Here is a 17,632-nt window from a genome sequence, read left to right as displayed (position 1 = left end):
AACTTTTGCCCCCCAGAAAATCACATGCCTTTGTCAATGTTCACCAGACTCCATCTGCTGCGGGTCTGATACATACTCCTTAGTTCTTCAGCAAAGCATAGAAGATACCTAGGAGAGTGGCCCAATCCTGCTCACTGCCACACAACCAATGATCTATAGTTCCAAGGAAATCAGAGCAATCTCCCATTCCATCTGTCATTCACCTGGCTGAGAGGTTTTTATTCATGATGAATGAGTAAGTAGTTTCTGATGAGGGTACTCTGCCCATTTTTAATACCTTTGTGTTATTACGAAAGTTATTCCAGCCTAATACACAAAATGTGGAAAGCCTCAAAAAGCACAAGGAATAAAAGTTAAAACCGTTCCTCCATAATCCATTGCCCAATGATAACCATTATGTTGACATTTTAGTGTTGGTCTCTCCAGACTTTTCTATACGTTTTAAATCATAATGGCCTTCTCACATACTTATTTTACAACTTTTATTTTTAACCCAGCAGCATATTGTGAATTATTTTTTCAGCCAGTATTCTTCCACATCACCATTTTTAACGACTGCAGAGAAGTCTATGATATAAATGCCCATCCTTTGTTTCCCAGTGATTTTTCAACCAAGGGCAGTACTGTCCACCCTAAGGAACATTTAGAAAGATGAGGAGACATTTTTTGGATGACGTTGGGGGTTGGGGGTGTGGCTATTGGCATTTAGTGGGTAAGGACCAGGGCTGATAAACACACCACCATAGGCAGTGAGGAAATACCCAACTCCAACGCCAATAGCTCCTCAGTTGAGAGACATTAAATCAGTTCTTTCCTGTGAGATATTTTGCACACTTCCAATCTGAAGGATATTATAAATAACACAGCAATGAACAATCTTCTCTATAAATCTTGGTGCTCATCTCTTGTTCCTTAAGATGCATTCCTAGAAGGGGCATTATTTGGGCAAAGGTTATATACACTTAAGAGTTTCTGATACATTTGGCCAAATATCCTCCAAAAAAGTTTAATCAATATACACTCCTGCTGATGAAACTATACCTCATTTTGTTAATAAGTAACACTGTACTGTGGAAGAAACAGAGACTGAGAGCCCAGATGCCAGTTTTGTCCCTTACAATCTATATAATCTTAAGCAATTTCTTGGCATTTCAAGTTCTTCATCTGTTACATGGAAATAACACCTACTCTTCCCATTTCACTGGCTCCCTGTGTGAGTCAAAAAAGATAATATGTAAAAATCTGTTTAAGTGTAAGGGAGTATTTTTCACATCAGAACAGATTCTCTATATGGCTGGAAAAGAAAGGGTGGACTGGGAGTTGCAAACTCAGATGCCTCCAGGGGCCAGGCAAATTATGTGAGCAAAGTGGACCATGTATAAAGGCAGTGATGCTTGTCCTCACTATTGGGGATACATTAGGGCATGGTGGGGAATTGAAGATAACCCGTGAATCCACATCTAAAGAAAGCAGATACTACTCTGCTTCAGACAACTTTTTTCCCGTGAAAATGTAGAGCCAATGTTGACAGATTCTCTGATTTCTCAAAAGAAGCCATAACACTCCAAATATCCCACATCTGCAGGCCATACCTGGCCCAGAGCCATACATTTTCATCACCCAAGTATCTCACCAATCGAAATGCCTGCTCTTTTTGCAGAAATGGGCGTCTCTTAGGGGTTTGTGCCAGTGTGGACAACTGCAGATTGTTTGTTGGGGGAATCCCAAAAACCAAAAAGAGAGAAGAAATCTTATTGGAGATGAAAAAGGTCACCGAAGGAGTCGTTGATGTCATTGTCTACCCAAGTGCCGCAGATAAAACCAAAAACCGGGGCTTTGCCTTTGTGGAGTATGAGAGTCACAGAGCAGCCGCCATGGCCCGCAGGAAGCTGCTACCAGGTTTGCAAACCCCTCTGCTTTATCCATCATGCCTCTCTACCTTGTCCTCTCAACTCCATCCTGCCACCTTCAGGCAGGTGTGCTCATTAGCAATGAAAACAAGTGCTTATTGTTCTCTTTCTTTTTTCCCTCTACATCTTTGATTATGTTGTATTTTAAACCCTTCCTTTTTTTTTTATCCATTTCACAATAGATCCTCCTAAAATTAAATATATCAATTTAACTATATCAACTTAAATATATCAATTTAAGAGGATTTAAGAATCCTCAGAATTAAATATATCAGTCACAGTTATTTTGTATATAGATTTTGTTATCAGGCTTGTTAGATAAAGGGCACATTATCTATTACAGTATAGAAATTATAAATCTGCAAGTGACACATTATCCCAATGACAATTAAATGATGTACTTTTCTTATGACTCCCTAGTGTTTAATAGTTTCTGTCTAATCTGGGGCATAGAAGTAATAGCTGTTCTTAGAAAGGCTCCTGTGTTAGGTGCCACATCCACAGAGAAGACTCCATTTGGGCAATAACCTATCAGTTCCTGAATTTGAATGTTTCCTTTGAAAGCCTTGGCCGGTGTCAGATTGTTCAGTCTTATCAACTCAGGAAAAATTATCATTCTAAAATGTTCGCTAAAACTTACACCAAGTAAGGTATTAAAATGAGTTAATATTAGAATGATAAGAGGATTTAAAAAATGATAGTCTGGGCACATTGGAATCAACTCTTCTCATGAACATTATGAGAGTGCCACCAGAACTAAACACAATGCAACACAAAACACCAAGATCTTTGTTGCACTGTACATGTTTTGTTGCCCTGTACATGTTTATGCAAACTGACAGAAGCAGGCTTAGCTCTAACTCTAGAAATTTTCAAAACTGGAAAATGGCCTCTGGGCTTGGGGAAATTTTTAAATAATAATTTCAGCTTAAAGGGGAAAATATAAGATAACTCAAAAAAATGCTGACTCTATCAAAAAGTTGAATGTTTTTTATTTTGAAGCTTTCATTCACTGCTTCTTGATTCTTCACTGCCCACTGATTAAGTTGTGACTCACAGGTCCATAGAATTACCAAAACTCCTCATGGAGATGCCTAGTTTCCTGGCCACCCAGACTTAACATTTTGTTATTCTCTGCAGCTCCTCCTTCAATGCCAACAATTCAGCCACTGAAAAGTTCCTGGGTCCATTCTGCTCTTGGGCCGTGACTGTAGTATAAACACATATTCTCAGCCTTAGTTTATTGTTTTCAATCTCCTGATGCTTCTTCCAGTTCTTCTCTATCTTTGATGCAGCCCCACTCTTCCCGATCCACCCTGGACATAATGTTTCCAGAATATTATGTCGTCTTTCAAAAAGTTCTTGCAAATTGTGGGAATTCTATATCTATCTGTCGATAGGCTGAATGATGTCACTCGCTAGCCTTGAGAATTCAAAAACATGTTCAGAAATATTCACTGACTCCTTATTACATCTGAGATAAAGGCTAAATCTCTGAGTTTGCTCTTCAAGGCCTTTCATTCTTGGTCCCAATCCTCTGCAACCTTAAGTGTTACTTTCTATTCCCTGATAAACACCCTTCATTTCTATTGGGACAGACTCCCCAATGTGCTAGTCACCACCATGCTCTTATCCGTCTCCTTTATTTCTAATACTGCATCCCCACTACAAAAACCTGCCCCTCCTTGCTGTTCACTCTTGGCCTTCAGAGCCCCAGCCCAGCCGCCCCTTCTTGAGAAACCTGCAGCCACTATTGCCATCCACACTGATCATTTTCCTCCCTCAAATTAGGTACCATTCAATATCTATATAAACAGATACCTATGATCATTTTGGGAGTGGGGAGGATGACAACAAAAGAGAATCCAGAATGGGAGAAAGACAGTTTTCAGAGTCCAGACAACCAGATTTTTTGGAGAGTCGAAACTTTCTGTAATACTGGCCCACACAGAGAACTTCTGTCTTTACCTCAGTCAAGCTGACACTGATGAGGTCAGGAGGGCTGAGTATTTGAGCAACAGAAATTTTCAAGCATTTGTTATGCTTCCACATAAGGCCCTGACTTTTCTCTATGGGTTTCCTGTCCAGGATTAGCAATACAGAGGCCACCTCACTCTCCTCATCTTCATCATGGAATAAGGAAACTCCCTGTTCCAGTTTGCTAATGCTGCCATTACGCAAACTACCCGAAATGAATTAGCTTTTATAAAGGGAGTTCACAAATTTACAGCTCTACAGCCATAAAAGTGTCCAAACAACCAAGGCATAAACATGAGTATCTTCACTGGAAAAGGCCATTTGCATCCAGAAAACCTCTGTTAGCTGGGAAGGCACGTGGCTGGCGTCTGCTTGCTCCCAGGTTGTGTTTCAAAATGGCATTTTCCAAAATGTCAGCATGAGCTTTCAACAGCCATCTTCAAAATGTCTGTCTAAGCTCCAGCAGCACTGAGCTCCTGTCTGAGCTTTTATAGGACTCTGGCAAACAAATCAAGACCCACACTGAATGGGCAGAGCCACACCTCCATGGAAATAATCTAATCAAAGGTATTTCCCACAGTTGGGTGGGTCACATCTCCATGGAAACAACCTAACCTAAAGATTCCAACATAATCAACACTAATACATCTGCCCCCACAAGACTGCATCAGAGAACATGGCGTTTCGGGGGACATAATGCATCCAAACTGGCACATGCTCCCCTTACCTATTTAAGTTGGCCTCAGTTGTGTTTCACTCAGGTGGGTTTCAGACACCCTCATCAGCAAACTAGCCATCTGAGGCACATGGTGAATGAGTCAGTCAGAAAAAACAGCTTCATTTCTAATGAGAACAAAACATACACTCAATTACCCATTTGGACCACTCTACCTATTACTTCACTATAGAATCAACAGCAAAGTGTTTGGGTCATTGTCAACCCACGGGAGAGCCTACTTTTAAAGAAGGAAGGGACCTTTAAGAACCATGACAGGCAAGGACACAAGATTTTCCTTCTTAATTGATCCAGACTTGGAGACAGACAGAAAACTGTTGTCTAGAGTGCTATAGTTGCTCTCCAGCCATTGACATCTACTATTAATAGTAGACGCTCTCTGTTGACATCTTTGCTGATCTGTGTGTGGAACAAAGTGCTGCATCAGACTCAGAGGCTAGCAAAGCATTCTAAAGATACACTGAAAAAAGAAACACATTGCAACAGGACTTGGCAATTATTTGACACTTATTTTTACATACTCTGTAACAGTGGTTTTCAATTTAGCTTGCATCAGAATCAGCAGGAAGGCTAGTTAAAATACAGACTGTTGGACCCCCAACACCAAGTTCCTGATTCCGTAGGTTTGGGATGAAGCCTGGAGAATCTGCCTCTCTAACTAAAGTTCTCAGGGAATGCTGCTGCTGCTCTGGATACACGTTTAAGAAACAGTGGTCTAAATCAATGTTGTCCATGCTGAGCTACATATTAGAGTCATCTGTGGAGGTTTTCAAACATTAACAGGGCCCAACCTCTGACCCATTGAATCTGCTTCTCTGGGGTGGAGAGTTGGGGCACTGGTGCTTTGGATTCTCCAGACAATTCTACTGAGCAGCTGATTTTTGTAATACAATTTTGTGAGGCTAAATCTATCAACTCACGAAAATGGACACTCACCTGCATGGAAGGTGAACACCTGGACATGGGGGAATCTAAAACAGCAAAATAACCACTGTGCTCAAAGAGCACATATTCTAAAAGAAACTAGATATATAGGAAAGTAGGCAAAAATATCAAAAACAGAGTGAATTATTAAATCAACCATTTAACAGTAACAAACTAAGTCCTTTAAAATATATCATCTCCTATTATCTTTATAACAACCCTATTAAGTAGGTATTATTGTCCCAAATATATATATATATATACACTTTTTTTTTTTAGATAAGTCACACATAGAATGCAGTTTTCATCCTACCACCAACACCTTGCATTGGTATGGAACATTTGTTACAACCAATGATAGCGCATTTTTATAATTGTACTATTAATTAAACCCCATGGTTTAACTCAGGAACCCTAAGTTTGTGTATTGTAGTTCCATGGATTGTTTTAAAATTTTTATTCTGTTACCACATATACAACCTAAAATTTCCCCCTTTAATCATATTTGGATATATATTTCAGTGCTGTTGATATTATCTCAATTTTAAAGATGAGGAAACTGATGTTTAGAAAGGCTATGTTTTAACCAGGATCATTGATACAATATTTGAACATGTTTGACTTCAAAGCCCATGTTCTCAAAATCACTCTGCAACACTGATTTCCACCAGAGGCCTTCATAGGGATGTTTGTGGAAATCACTGCTTCAAATACTTCCTTTCACTTTTTATTTCCACCCTAGCCTTCTGCAGCCCTTCAGGCCCGTGGATGGCTTACCACAGACCCAGACTGGGAAGTCAAAAGTCAGTGGGCTAGAGCAGTGGTTCTCAACCTTGACTGTATGTTAGAATTAACTAAGGAACTTTTTAAAATCCTGAAGTCCAGACCGCATATCTCAGAATGGAGGTAAGAGGGGTCAGGGAATGGGGACAGTGGTGAGCTGGTAAAAACAACTGGCTCTCTGGGAACATCAAAAGCCCTGATTTGTTTCATTTGCTGGTTTCCATGTATAAATATTCACACTGTGGCTTATTGTAAGCCACCAACATGATGTTGACTGGTTGACAAAATTCTGAAAATTTACCCATCTGAATAGATGCAAGCCAATAGGCGCTCATTCCAGGAGACCACTGGGTGGAACCCAGATTTCAGGCTTTTTCAAAGCTCTATCAGGTGATTAGAGTGTGAAGCCAAGACTGAGAACCACTGGACTATAGGAAACCAGAGGTAACTGGGAACCTTAGATATCTTGGGATAAAAGGCAAACAGCAGAGTCAATTGTTTTCGTTTGCTTGGCTGCTCAAGCAAATGCCATGCAATGGGTCAACTTAAACAATGGAAATTTATTCGCTCATGGTTTTGAGGCTAAGAGAAAGTCCAAATCAAGGGATCACCAAGGAGATGTTTTCTTCCTGAAGACTGGTGTTCCAGGGCTGGCTGCCAGTGATCCTTGGTCCTGGGCTCCTCTGTCACATGGCAATGCACATGGTGGCCTCTCTCGACCTCCCCCTTCTCTTCTGGCTGCTCCCTCTGGCTTTCTCTCTCTGTCTGAGTTTCATTCTGCTTATAGAGGACTCCAGTAATAGGATTAAGACCCATCCTGGTTCGGTTGGCCACACCTTAACTGAAGTAACCTCATCAAAAAGTCCTATTTGCAGGAATGGATTAAGTTTAAGAACATGTTTTTCTGGGGTACATACAGCTCCAAACCACTACATCAATGTAAAGAACAAGAAGGGAAAGGAAGAAAAGGGAAGGGAAAAATAATGGGAGAAAAAAGAGTAATGGAGAAAACTAGCTCCTGGGAAATCAGTGAAGAACCAGTTAACCACTGGCTGGGGTAGCAGGATCTAGCCTCTCTAGCATCAGCTGATAACTCATTAGGATCTGTTTATTCATCATTTGGGTTTCAGAACACCAGTGCCACCGATGCTTTTATTGGCTGCTTTTCTAGGAACCAAAAGATTTGTTTTGATTTAAAATAATTGTCTTCCTTATATAATAATTACGCAACTAAACCCATACCAATATTGAGAACTGCTGATTTTGTTCACTCGAGCTCTTTATTGCTTCCAGGATATAGCTTATTCCCATATGACTAATAAAAAACCAACCAGATTTCCAATCAAACTGAGAACTTGAATTGACCGTCACCCCCCTCTTATCATCTCATTATGAATATGCACTGTGTAAGAGTATAGGAGCTGAGTCACAGACAGCAAAGGAGAGAGATTGTGCAGTGAAACAGGTCTGGGCAAATTATCCTCTCTAATGCTCATTTCCTCTTCTGTAAAATTGAGAAAATGTGTAATTCTGTAAAATAAGAAGTACTTAGTATAGTGCAAGGCACTCAATATATTGTAGTTACAAGAAGTCAAAACTACATTTTGTTATAGATGACAACTACCCTTTTAAGAAGAGTTAAAATTCTCATCATAGACTTTTCCATTGCTCTTCATCTGTCTTCTTAATTTGGATAGTTTTTTTTCCAGATCCCAAAATTTCCCATTTTCTGACAGATAGAGAGTGAGGAGGGAGGGCAGTTGGTTGAGCCCTCACCAGGTGTGAGGGACACCTGCTCACCCTTCCCCATGCCCCATTTTTTGGACATCTCAGTGATGGTGCCTGACTAACGTAACAACATAGATTCCAACCGCAGCAGTCATACTTCTCATGATCTTTTTTTTTTTTTTTTTAATCATTTTATTGAGATATATTCACATACCACGCAGTCATACAAAACAAATCGTACTTTCGATTGTTTACAGTACCATTACATAGTTGTACATTCATCACCTAAATCAATCCCTGACACCTTCATTAGCACACACACAAAAATAACAAGATTAATAATTAGAGTGAAAAAGAGCAATTGAAGTAAAAAAGAACACTGGGTACCTTTGTCTGTTTGTTTCCTTCCCCTATTTTTCTACTAATCCATCCATAAACTAGACAAAGTGGAGTGTGGTCCTTATGGCTTTCCCAATCCCATTGTCACCCCTCATAAGCTACATTTTTATACATCTGTCTTCGAGATTCATGGGTTCTGGGTTGTAGTTTGATAGTTTCAGGTATCCACCACCAGCTACCCCAATTCTTTAGAACCTAAAAAGGGTTGTCTAAAGTGTGCGTAAGAGTGCCCACCAGAGTGACCTCTCGGCTCGTTTTGGAATCTCTCTGCCACTGAAGCTTATTTCATTTCCTTTCACATCCCCCTTTTGGTCAAGAAGATGTTCTCCGTCCCACGATGCCGGGTCTACATTCCTCCCCGGGAGTCATATTCCACGTTGCCAGGGAGATTCACTCCCCTGGGTGTCTGATCCCACGTAGGGGGGAGGGCAGTGATTTCACCTTTCAAGTTGGCTTAGCCAGAGAGAGAGGTCCACATCTGAGCAACAAAGAGGCATTCAGGAGGAGACTCTTAGGCACAAATATAGGGAGGCCTAGCCTCTCCTTTGCAGCAACCGTCTTCCCAAGGGTAAAACTTATGGTAGAGGGCTCAACCCATCAAACCACCAGTCCCCTATGTCTGTGGTCATGTTAGCAACCATGGAGGTGGGGTAGGCGAATACCCCTGCATTCTCCACAGGCTCCTCAAGGGGGCACTACATCATTTTTTTTTTCCTTGTTTTTCTTTCTTTCTTTCTTTTTTTTTTTTACTTTCCCTTCTTTTTTAAATCAACTGTATGAAAAAAAAGTTAAAAAGAAAACAAACATACAATAAAAGAACATTTCAAAGAGACCATAACAAGGGAGTAAGAAAAAGACAACTAACCTAAGATAACTACTTAACTTCCAACATGTTCCTACTTTCCCCCAAGAAAGTTACATAATATAGCAACCTTTCTGTGAACTTGTTCCTACTATATCCATCAGAAATTAACAGACCATAGTCATTTCTGGGCATCCCCAGAACGTTAAAAAGCTTATCTGTTCTTCTTGGATTATTGTTCCCCCTTCCTTAATTACTCTCTACTGCTAGTTCCCCTACATTCTACATTATAAACCATTTGTTTTACATTTTTGAAAGTTCACATTAGTGGTAGCATATAATATTTCTCTTTTTGTGCCTGGCTTATTTCACTCAGCATTATGTCTTCAAGGTTCATCCATGTTGTCATATGTTTCACGAGATCGTTCCTTCTTACTGACGCGTAGTATTCCATCGTGTGTATATACCACATTTTATTTATCCACTCATCTGTTGAAGGACATTTGGGTTGTTTCCATCTCTTGGCAATTGTGATTAATGCTGCTATGAACATTGGCGTGCAGATATCTGTTCGTGTCACTGCTTTCCGATCTTCCGGGTATATACCGAGAAGTGCAATCGCCGGATCGAATGGTAGCTCTATATCTAGTTTTCTAAGGAACTGCCAGACTGACTTCCAGAGTGGCTGAACCATTATACAGTCCCACCAACAGTGAATAAGAGTTCCAATTTCTCCACATCCCCTCCAGCATTTGTAGTTTCCTGTTTGTTTAATGGCAGCCATTCTAACCGGTGTTAGATGGTATCTCATTGTGGTTTTAATTTGCATCTCTCTAATAGCTAGTGAAGCTGAACATTTTTTCGTGTGTTTCTTGGCCATTTGTATTTCCTCTTCAGAGAACTGTCTTTTCATATCTTTTGCCCATTTTATAATTGGGCTGTCTGTACTATTGTCATCGAGTTGTAGGATTTCTTTGTATATGCAAGATATCAGTCTTTTGTCAGATACATGGTTTCCAAAAATTTTTTCCCATTCAGTGGGCTGCCTCTTTACCTTTTTGAGAAATTCCTTTGAGGTGCAGAAACTTCTAAGCTTGAGGAGTTCCCATTTATCTATTTTCTCTTTTGTTGCTTGTGCTTTTGGTGTAAAGTCTAGGAAGTAGCCGCCTAATACAAGGTCTTGAAGATGTTTTCCTACATTATCTTCTAGGAGTTTTATGGTACTTTCTTTTATATTGAGATCTTTGGCCCATTTTGAGTTAATTTTTGTGTAGGGGGTGAGGTAGGGGTCCTCTTTCATTCTTTTGGATATGGATATCCAACTCTCCCAGCCCCATTTGTTGAAAAGACCATTATGGCTCAGTTCAGTGACTTTGGGGGCCTTATCAAAGATCAGTCGGCCATAGATCTGAGGGTCTATCTCGGAATTCTCAATTCGATTCCATTGATCTATATGTCTATCTTTGTGCCAGTACCATGCTGTTTTGGCAACTGTGGCTTTATAATAAGCTTCAAAGTCAGGGAGTGAAAGTCCTCCCACTTCGTTTTTCTTTTTTAGAGTGTCTTTAGCAATTCGAGGCATCTTCCCTTTCCAAATAAATTTGATAACTAGCTTTTCCAAGTCTGCAAAGTAGGTTGTTGGAATTTTGATTGGGATTGCATTGAATCTGTAGATGAGTTTGCGTAGAATTGACATCTTAATGACATTTAGTCTTCCTATCCATGAACATGGAATATTTTTCCATCTTTTAAGGTCCCCTTCTATTTCTTTTAGTAGAGTTATGTAGTTTTCTTTGTATAGGTCTTTTACATCTTTGGTTAAGTTTATTCCTAGGTACTTGATTTTTTTAGTTGCTATTGAAAATGGTATCTTTTTCTTGAGTGTCTCTTCAGTTTGTTCATTTCTAGCATATAGAAACATTACTGACTTATGTGCATTAATCTTGTATCCCGCTACTTTGCTAAATTTGTTTATTAGCTCTAGTAGCTGTATCGTCGATTTCTCAGGGTTTTCTAGATATAAGATCATATCGTCTGCAAACAATGACAGTTTTACTTCTTCTTTTCCAATTTGGATGCCTTTTATTTCTTTGTCTTGCCGGATTGCCCTGGCTAGCACTTCCAGCACAATGTTGAAGAACAGTGGTGACAGCGGGCATCCTTGTCTTGTTCCTGATCTTAGAGGGAAGGCTTTCAGTCTCTCACCATTGAGTACTATGCTGGCTGTGGGTTTTTCATATATGCTCTTTATCATGTTGAGGAAGTTTCCTTCAATTCCTACCTTTTGAAGTGTTTTTATCAAAAAGGGATGTTGGATTTTGTCAAATGCTTTTTCAGCATCTATTGAGATGATCAATTGATTTTTCCCTTTCGAGTTTTTAATGTGTTGTAATACATTGATTGTTTTTCTTATGTTGAACCATCCTTGCATGCCTGGAATGAACCCCACTTGGTCATGGTGTATGATTTTTTTAATGTGTCTTTGGATTCGAATTGCAAGTATTTTGTTGAGGATTTTTGCATCTATATTCATTAGGGAGATTGGCCGGTCGTTTTCCTTTTTTGTAGCATCTTTGCCTGGTTTTGGTATTAGATTGATGTTAGCTTCATAAAATGAGTTAGGTAGTGTTCCATTTTCTTCAATGTTTTGAAAGAGTTTGAGTAAGATTGGTGTCAGTTCTTTCTGGAAAGTTTGGTAGAATTCCCCTGTGAAGCCATCTGGCCCTGGGCATTTATTTGTGGGAAGATTTTTGCTGACTGATTGGATCTCTTTGCTTGTGATGGGTTGGTTGAGTTCTTCTATTTCTTCTCTGGTCAGTCTAGGTTGTTCATATGTTTCCAGGAAATTGTCCATTTCTTCTACATTGTCCAGTTTATTGCCATACAGTTGTTCATAATATCCTCTTATAATTTTTTTAATTTCTTCAGGATCTGCAGTTATGTCACCTTTTTCATTCATTATTTTGTTTATATGGGTCTTCTCTCTTTTTGATTTTGTCAGTCTAGCTAGGGGCTTGTCAATCTTGTTGATCTTCTCAAAGAACCAACTTTTGGTGATATTTATCCTCTCTATTGTTTTTTTGTTCTCTATGTCATTTATTTCTGCTTTAATCCTTGTTATTTCTTTTCTTGTACTTGGTTTAGGATTGGTTTGCTGTTCATTTTCTAGCTTCTTCAGTTGATCCATTAGTTCTTTGATTTTGGCTCTTTCTTCCTTTTTAATATATGCGTTTAGTGCTATAAATTTCCCCCTTAGCACTGCTTTTGCTGCATCCCATAGGTTTTGGTATGTTGTGTTCTCATTTTCGTTCGTCTCTATATATTTAGCAATTTCTCTTGCTATTTCTTCTTTAACCCACTGATTGTTTAGGAGTGTGTTGTTTAACCTCCAGGTATTTGTGAATTTTCTAAGTCTCTGATGGTTATTGACTTCTAATTGTATTCCATTGTGGTCAGAGAATGTGCTTTGAATAATTTCAATCTTTTTAAATTTATTGAGGCTTGTTTTATGTCCCAGCATATGATCTATTCTGGAGAAAGTTCCGTGAGCACTAGAAAAGTATGTGTATCCTGGTGATTTGGGATGTAATGTCCTGTAGATGTCTGTTAAATCTAATTCATTTATCAGATTGTTTAGGTTTTCAATTTCCTTATTGGTCTTCTGTCTGGTTGATCTATCTATAGGAGAGAGTGATGTGTTGAAGTCTCCCACAATTATTGTGGAAACAGCAATTGCTTCCTTTAGTTTTGCCAGTGTTTCTCTCATGTATTTTGTGGCACCTTTGTTGGGTGCATAGACATTTACGATTGTTATTTCTTCCTGCTGAATTGCCCCTTTTATTAGTATGTAGTGGCCTTCTTTGTCTCTCAAAACATCCCTGCATTTGAAGTCTATTTTATCTGAGATTAATATTGCTACACCTGCTTTCTTTTGGCTGTAGCTTGCATGAAATATTTTTTTCCATCCTTTCACTTTCAGTTTCTTTGTGTCCCTATGTCTAAGATGAGACTCTTGTATGCAACATATTGATTGTTCATTTTTTTTGATCCATTCAGTGAATCTATATCTTTTAATTGGGGAGTTTAATCCATTTACATTCAATGTTATAACCGTGAAGGCATTTCTTGAATCAGCCATCTTATCCTTTGGTTTATGTTTGCCATATTTTTCCCCTCTCTCTATTAATATCCTTTATTGTACCCATACCGAATCTCTTTAGTACTGAACCTTTCTCCAAGTCTCTCTGTCCTGTCTTTGTTTCTCTGTCTGTAGGGCTCCCTTTAGTATCTCCAGTAGGGCAGGTCTCTTGTTAGCAAATTCTCTCAGCATTTCTTTGTCTGTGAAAAATTTAAGCTCTCCCTCAAATGTGAAGGAGAGCTTTGCTGGATAAAGTATTCTTGGCTGGAAATTTTTCTCACTCAGAATTTTAAATATATCGTGCCACTGCCTTCTCGCCTCCATGGTGGCCGCTGAGTAGTCACTACTTAGTCTTATGCTGTTTCCTTTGTATGTGGTGAATTGCTTTTCTCTTGCTGCTTTCAGAACTTGCTCCTTCTCTTCTGTGTTTGACAGTGTGATCAGTATATGTCTTGGAGTGGGTTTATTTGGATTTATTCTATTTGGAGTTCGCTGAGCATTTATGATTTGTGTATTTATGTTGTTTAGAAGATTTGGGAAGTTTTCCCCAACAATTTCTTTGAATACTCTTCCTAGACCTTTACCCTTTTCTTCCCCTTCTGGGACACCAATGAGTCTTATATTTGGACGTTTCATATTATCTATCATATCCCTGAGGTCCATTTCGATTTCTTCAATTTTTTTCCCCATTCTTTCTTTTATGCTTTCATTTTCCATTCTGTCATCTTCCAGGTCACTGATTCGTTGTTCAACTTCCTCTAGTCTTGTACTATGAGTGTCCAGAATCTTTTTAATTTGGTCAACAGTTTCTTTAATTTCCATAAGATCATCCATTTTTTTATTTAGTCTTGCAATGTCTTCTTTATGCTCTTCTAGAGTCTTCTTGATTTCCTTCATATCCCGTACTATGGTCTCATTGTTCATCTTTAGTTCTTTGAGTAGCTGCTCTAGGTGCTGTGTCTCTTCTGGTCTTTTGATTTGGGTGCTTGGGCTTGGGTTATCCATATCGTCTGGTTTTTTCATATGCTTTATAATTTTCTGTTGTTTTTGGCCTCGTGGCATTTGCTGAACTTGATAGGGTTCTTTTAGGGTTTGTAGACCTATTGAAGTCCTTATCTCTAATTTATCAGATCTACAGCTTCGTGGAGTACACTTTCTCTAACTAACCAGCAGGTGGCGTCCACGAGCCACCTGTTCTCCACAAGCCAGTTGTCCCCTGCTTAGCCTTTTTTGGTGAGTGGGGGAGTGAGTCTTGTGGGGCCCAATTGGTGTACCAAGCTTGCGTGTGTAGTTGGTGTTGCCTGCCCTGTATGTGGGGCATGTTTCTGGGCAGTCGGGGAGGGGGGGTGGCCCTAACAATCAAATCTCCCTGGTGATCCTAGAGTTTTAAAGCTGGTGCAATAGTCTAATCCTTCAGTTCAGTCCTGCCACAGTTTGTCTCTGCCACTGACCCACAAGTCCTTGGTATTGGCGTATGGCTCCTAAGACTTGCAAGTGGGCCCCTCTTCCAGGCTGTGCACCCCGGGTCCTCTGTTGAGGGATGACTGTGCTATGTCACAGGTGAGTGCCGTCCCCCCAGGGCAGTTCTGGGCTGCTGGGCTGTGTAGGGAGGCTCCCAGTCTGCTGAAATGATGGCTGAATGGGGCTTTGTTAATTCACACTGCTCCACCTTCCCAACTCTGGGACAATCAGCTGAGGTTGCAGGGAAGGCTAATGTCCACACCCAGTTTTGTGGTGTGTGCCTGTTATTTGAAGCCCTTCCGTCACACTGGGTTGTCTGGGGCAGCTCTGGGCTATGGGGCTGGCGATGGGCAGGAGTGTTTCCTGTCCACCAGGATGGTGGCTGTGAGCGGACACCCCCGTTTTCTTGGGAAGTTGTGGTGTTTAGTGAATTTTCTCAGCCACTGGATTATTGCCTTTTGTCTCAGAGCTCTCTTAGTTCTGCTCTTGACTTGACGTGCCCAAATTGCAATTCTTTGAAGCTTTCTGTATTGGGCTTCTTAGAGTAATTGTTTTAGAAAAAGAAAAAAGGATTAAAAAAAAAAAAAAAAAAAAAAAAAAAAAGGGTCCTCCTCAGAGATCTAATGGGTTATTGAAATGCTAAGAGACAAAGCAACCAGGGCCATTAAGGAAAGGTCCACAGGGCAGAGAGATCGGCTTTTCTTCGGGATTTGCATATGAGCCTGAGGGCCTGAGCTCCGCCCTTCCCCTTTCTGTGTTCACCAGAACTCTAAAAATCCTCCGCTTTTATTTTGGAGTTTTTCGTGTTGTTTTTTTTTTTCTATGCCTGTCTCCTCTCTGCTGGGCTGGCTGCTCACAGATTCTCTGGTGTCTCGTCTCTGTCTATCTATGGTTGGAGTCTGGATCAGTAGAATGAATTTCCGATAAGAGCAGCCACTGCAGTTCTCCCTTCTCCTTCCCGGAGCTGACAGCCCCTCCTCCCACGGGACTGAGCCTGGCAGGGAGGGGCGCGGGTCCCCTGGCCGCAAAAACTTACAGATTTCGCTGATCTCAGCAGTTCGACATTTTCATGAGTGTTGTATGAAGTATGCCCAAAGACAGATTGCTCTGTGGTGTCCAGTCCACACAGTTCCTGGCTTTCTACCTACTTTCCTGGAGGAGTAACTAAAACATACAGCTCACCAGTCTTCCATCTTGCCCCGCCTCCCTCATGATCTTTTAATGTTACATAAAGTCAGACTCTATGTCTGAGCCCTAAATCCATTACTTTCCTTTTCCCTCTTCTGCCATCTCACCTTACACCATTGTCATTACCATATGAGAGCTGTCCGAAGACCCACACATGCCTACTGCTGCTTCATTTCTGTCCATTACAAACCATATCCTGGTTCTCTTTACACTTAACAGTTACAAAGCCACTAGCCACACAGAACTCCCTTCTAATTTACTCTTATATTTATTCAGAATGTCTCTTAAGATCAATAATTACCTCCTTTAATATTGGTCTTCTTTCTCAGTCAGGACCTCAGAGATCGGTTCAAATGAAAAGGTCATCAGTATGAACTAAGATAGTGTTGTCTTGGTTTCTTTAATCATACTTGTGATCATTTTCAACAGGAAGAATTCAGCTGTGGGGACATCCTATTGCAGTGGACTGGGCAGAGCCAGAAGTAGAAGTTGATGAAGATACAATGTCTTCCGTGAAAATCCTATATGTAAGAAATCTTATGCTGTCTACCTCTGAGGAGATGATTGAGAAGGAATTCAACAATATTAAACCAGGTAGGACATATCATATAAGGTTACTCTTTCAAAACATACTTTAAAAGCTCTTATATTTGAAATGAGTTCCCATAACATTATATGATAGCTTTTATATATATCATCCTCATAATTGCATGCAGAACACTTAAATTATAACCCTGTTTTTTGTTAGAAAATTGGGACATATAGTCCTACAGCATTTATCATTATTATAATTTTGCATTTTTCTGTGTGATTAGTTAATAAAATACATATCTCCTCTAAATTATAAGTTCTTTGAGGTCTTTTTTGCTTCCAATGTCTCTTCAGTTCCTGTCTCTGTGCCTGAGGCATATCTGATGCTCAATAAATAGTTATTGAATTAATGAATGCATGCCCATATATTTAGGTCTAGTCCTGGGTTTCTCAACTCAGCACTATTGATATTAGGGCCCAGATAATTCTTGGTTGTGGGGGACTGTTCTGTGTCTTGCAGCATCCCTGGACTCCACCCACTAGATGCCAGCAACACCTACCAAGTTATAACCACCAAAACTGTTCCCAGGCATTACCAAATGTACCCTGGGGGATGAACTGTCACCAAATGAGAACCATTGGCCCAGTGGAATATAGTTGTAACTTTAGGTACATAAGTAAGGAGGTAACAATGTTAAGGAGAAAGTGCTCACTGCACTATGCACACAAAAATCAAGGCTGTGACACCAGGATTTTGAGAAATTAAAGAGTTTTGTTATATGGCAGCCAGGTAAGAAGACAGGAGAAAAGACAAACTCAGATCTATCTCCCTGAGTCTGAAGACCTTAGGGAGGTGAAGATAGTGAAGTTATTTAATGTTTTGGATACAGTTAATAGGGAGTATGCAAGCACGGCCTAAGAAGCCCTTGAAAACTGATAAAAGCTAGCTGGGGTAAGAACAAATGGGCTGTAAGCTGTAAAGAAAGGTAAGCATTTGGTTACAGCAATGTTGCAAATCAAAGGAATAAGCTAAAGAAATGGTCTGTAACAGTAAT

At 40.0% G+C, this 17,632-nt stretch overlaps 1 protein-coding gene across 3 annotated transcripts in view; it reads left to right on the top strand.

The window, feature by feature from the left end:
• A1CF (APOBEC1 complementation factor) overlaps positions 1-17,632 on the top strand; it is an 87,677-nt gene that overhangs the window by 46,060 nt on the left and 23,985 nt on the right. For all 3 annotated transcript variants that reach the window (XM_037804814.1, XM_037804813.1, XM_037804815.1), the window contains exons 5-6: positions 1,661-1,899; positions 16,476-16,640. In XM_037804814.1, the coding sequence (XP_037660742.1) occupies positions 1,661-1,899; positions 16,476-16,640 (404 nt within the window). The remainder of the gene's footprint in view (positions 1-1,660; positions 1,900-16,475; positions 16,641-17,632) is intronic.

The sequence above is a fragment of the Choloepus didactylus genome, chromosome 15, assembly GCF_015220235.1.
Source record: "Choloepus didactylus isolate mChoDid1 chromosome 15, mChoDid1.pri, whole genome shotgun sequence".
NCBI lineage: Eukaryota > Metazoa > Chordata > Mammalia > Pilosa > Megalonychidae > Choloepus > Choloepus didactylus.
The sequence above is the reverse complement of the archived record's forward strand: the minus strand, read 5'-3'. Positions and strand labels throughout refer to the sequence as shown.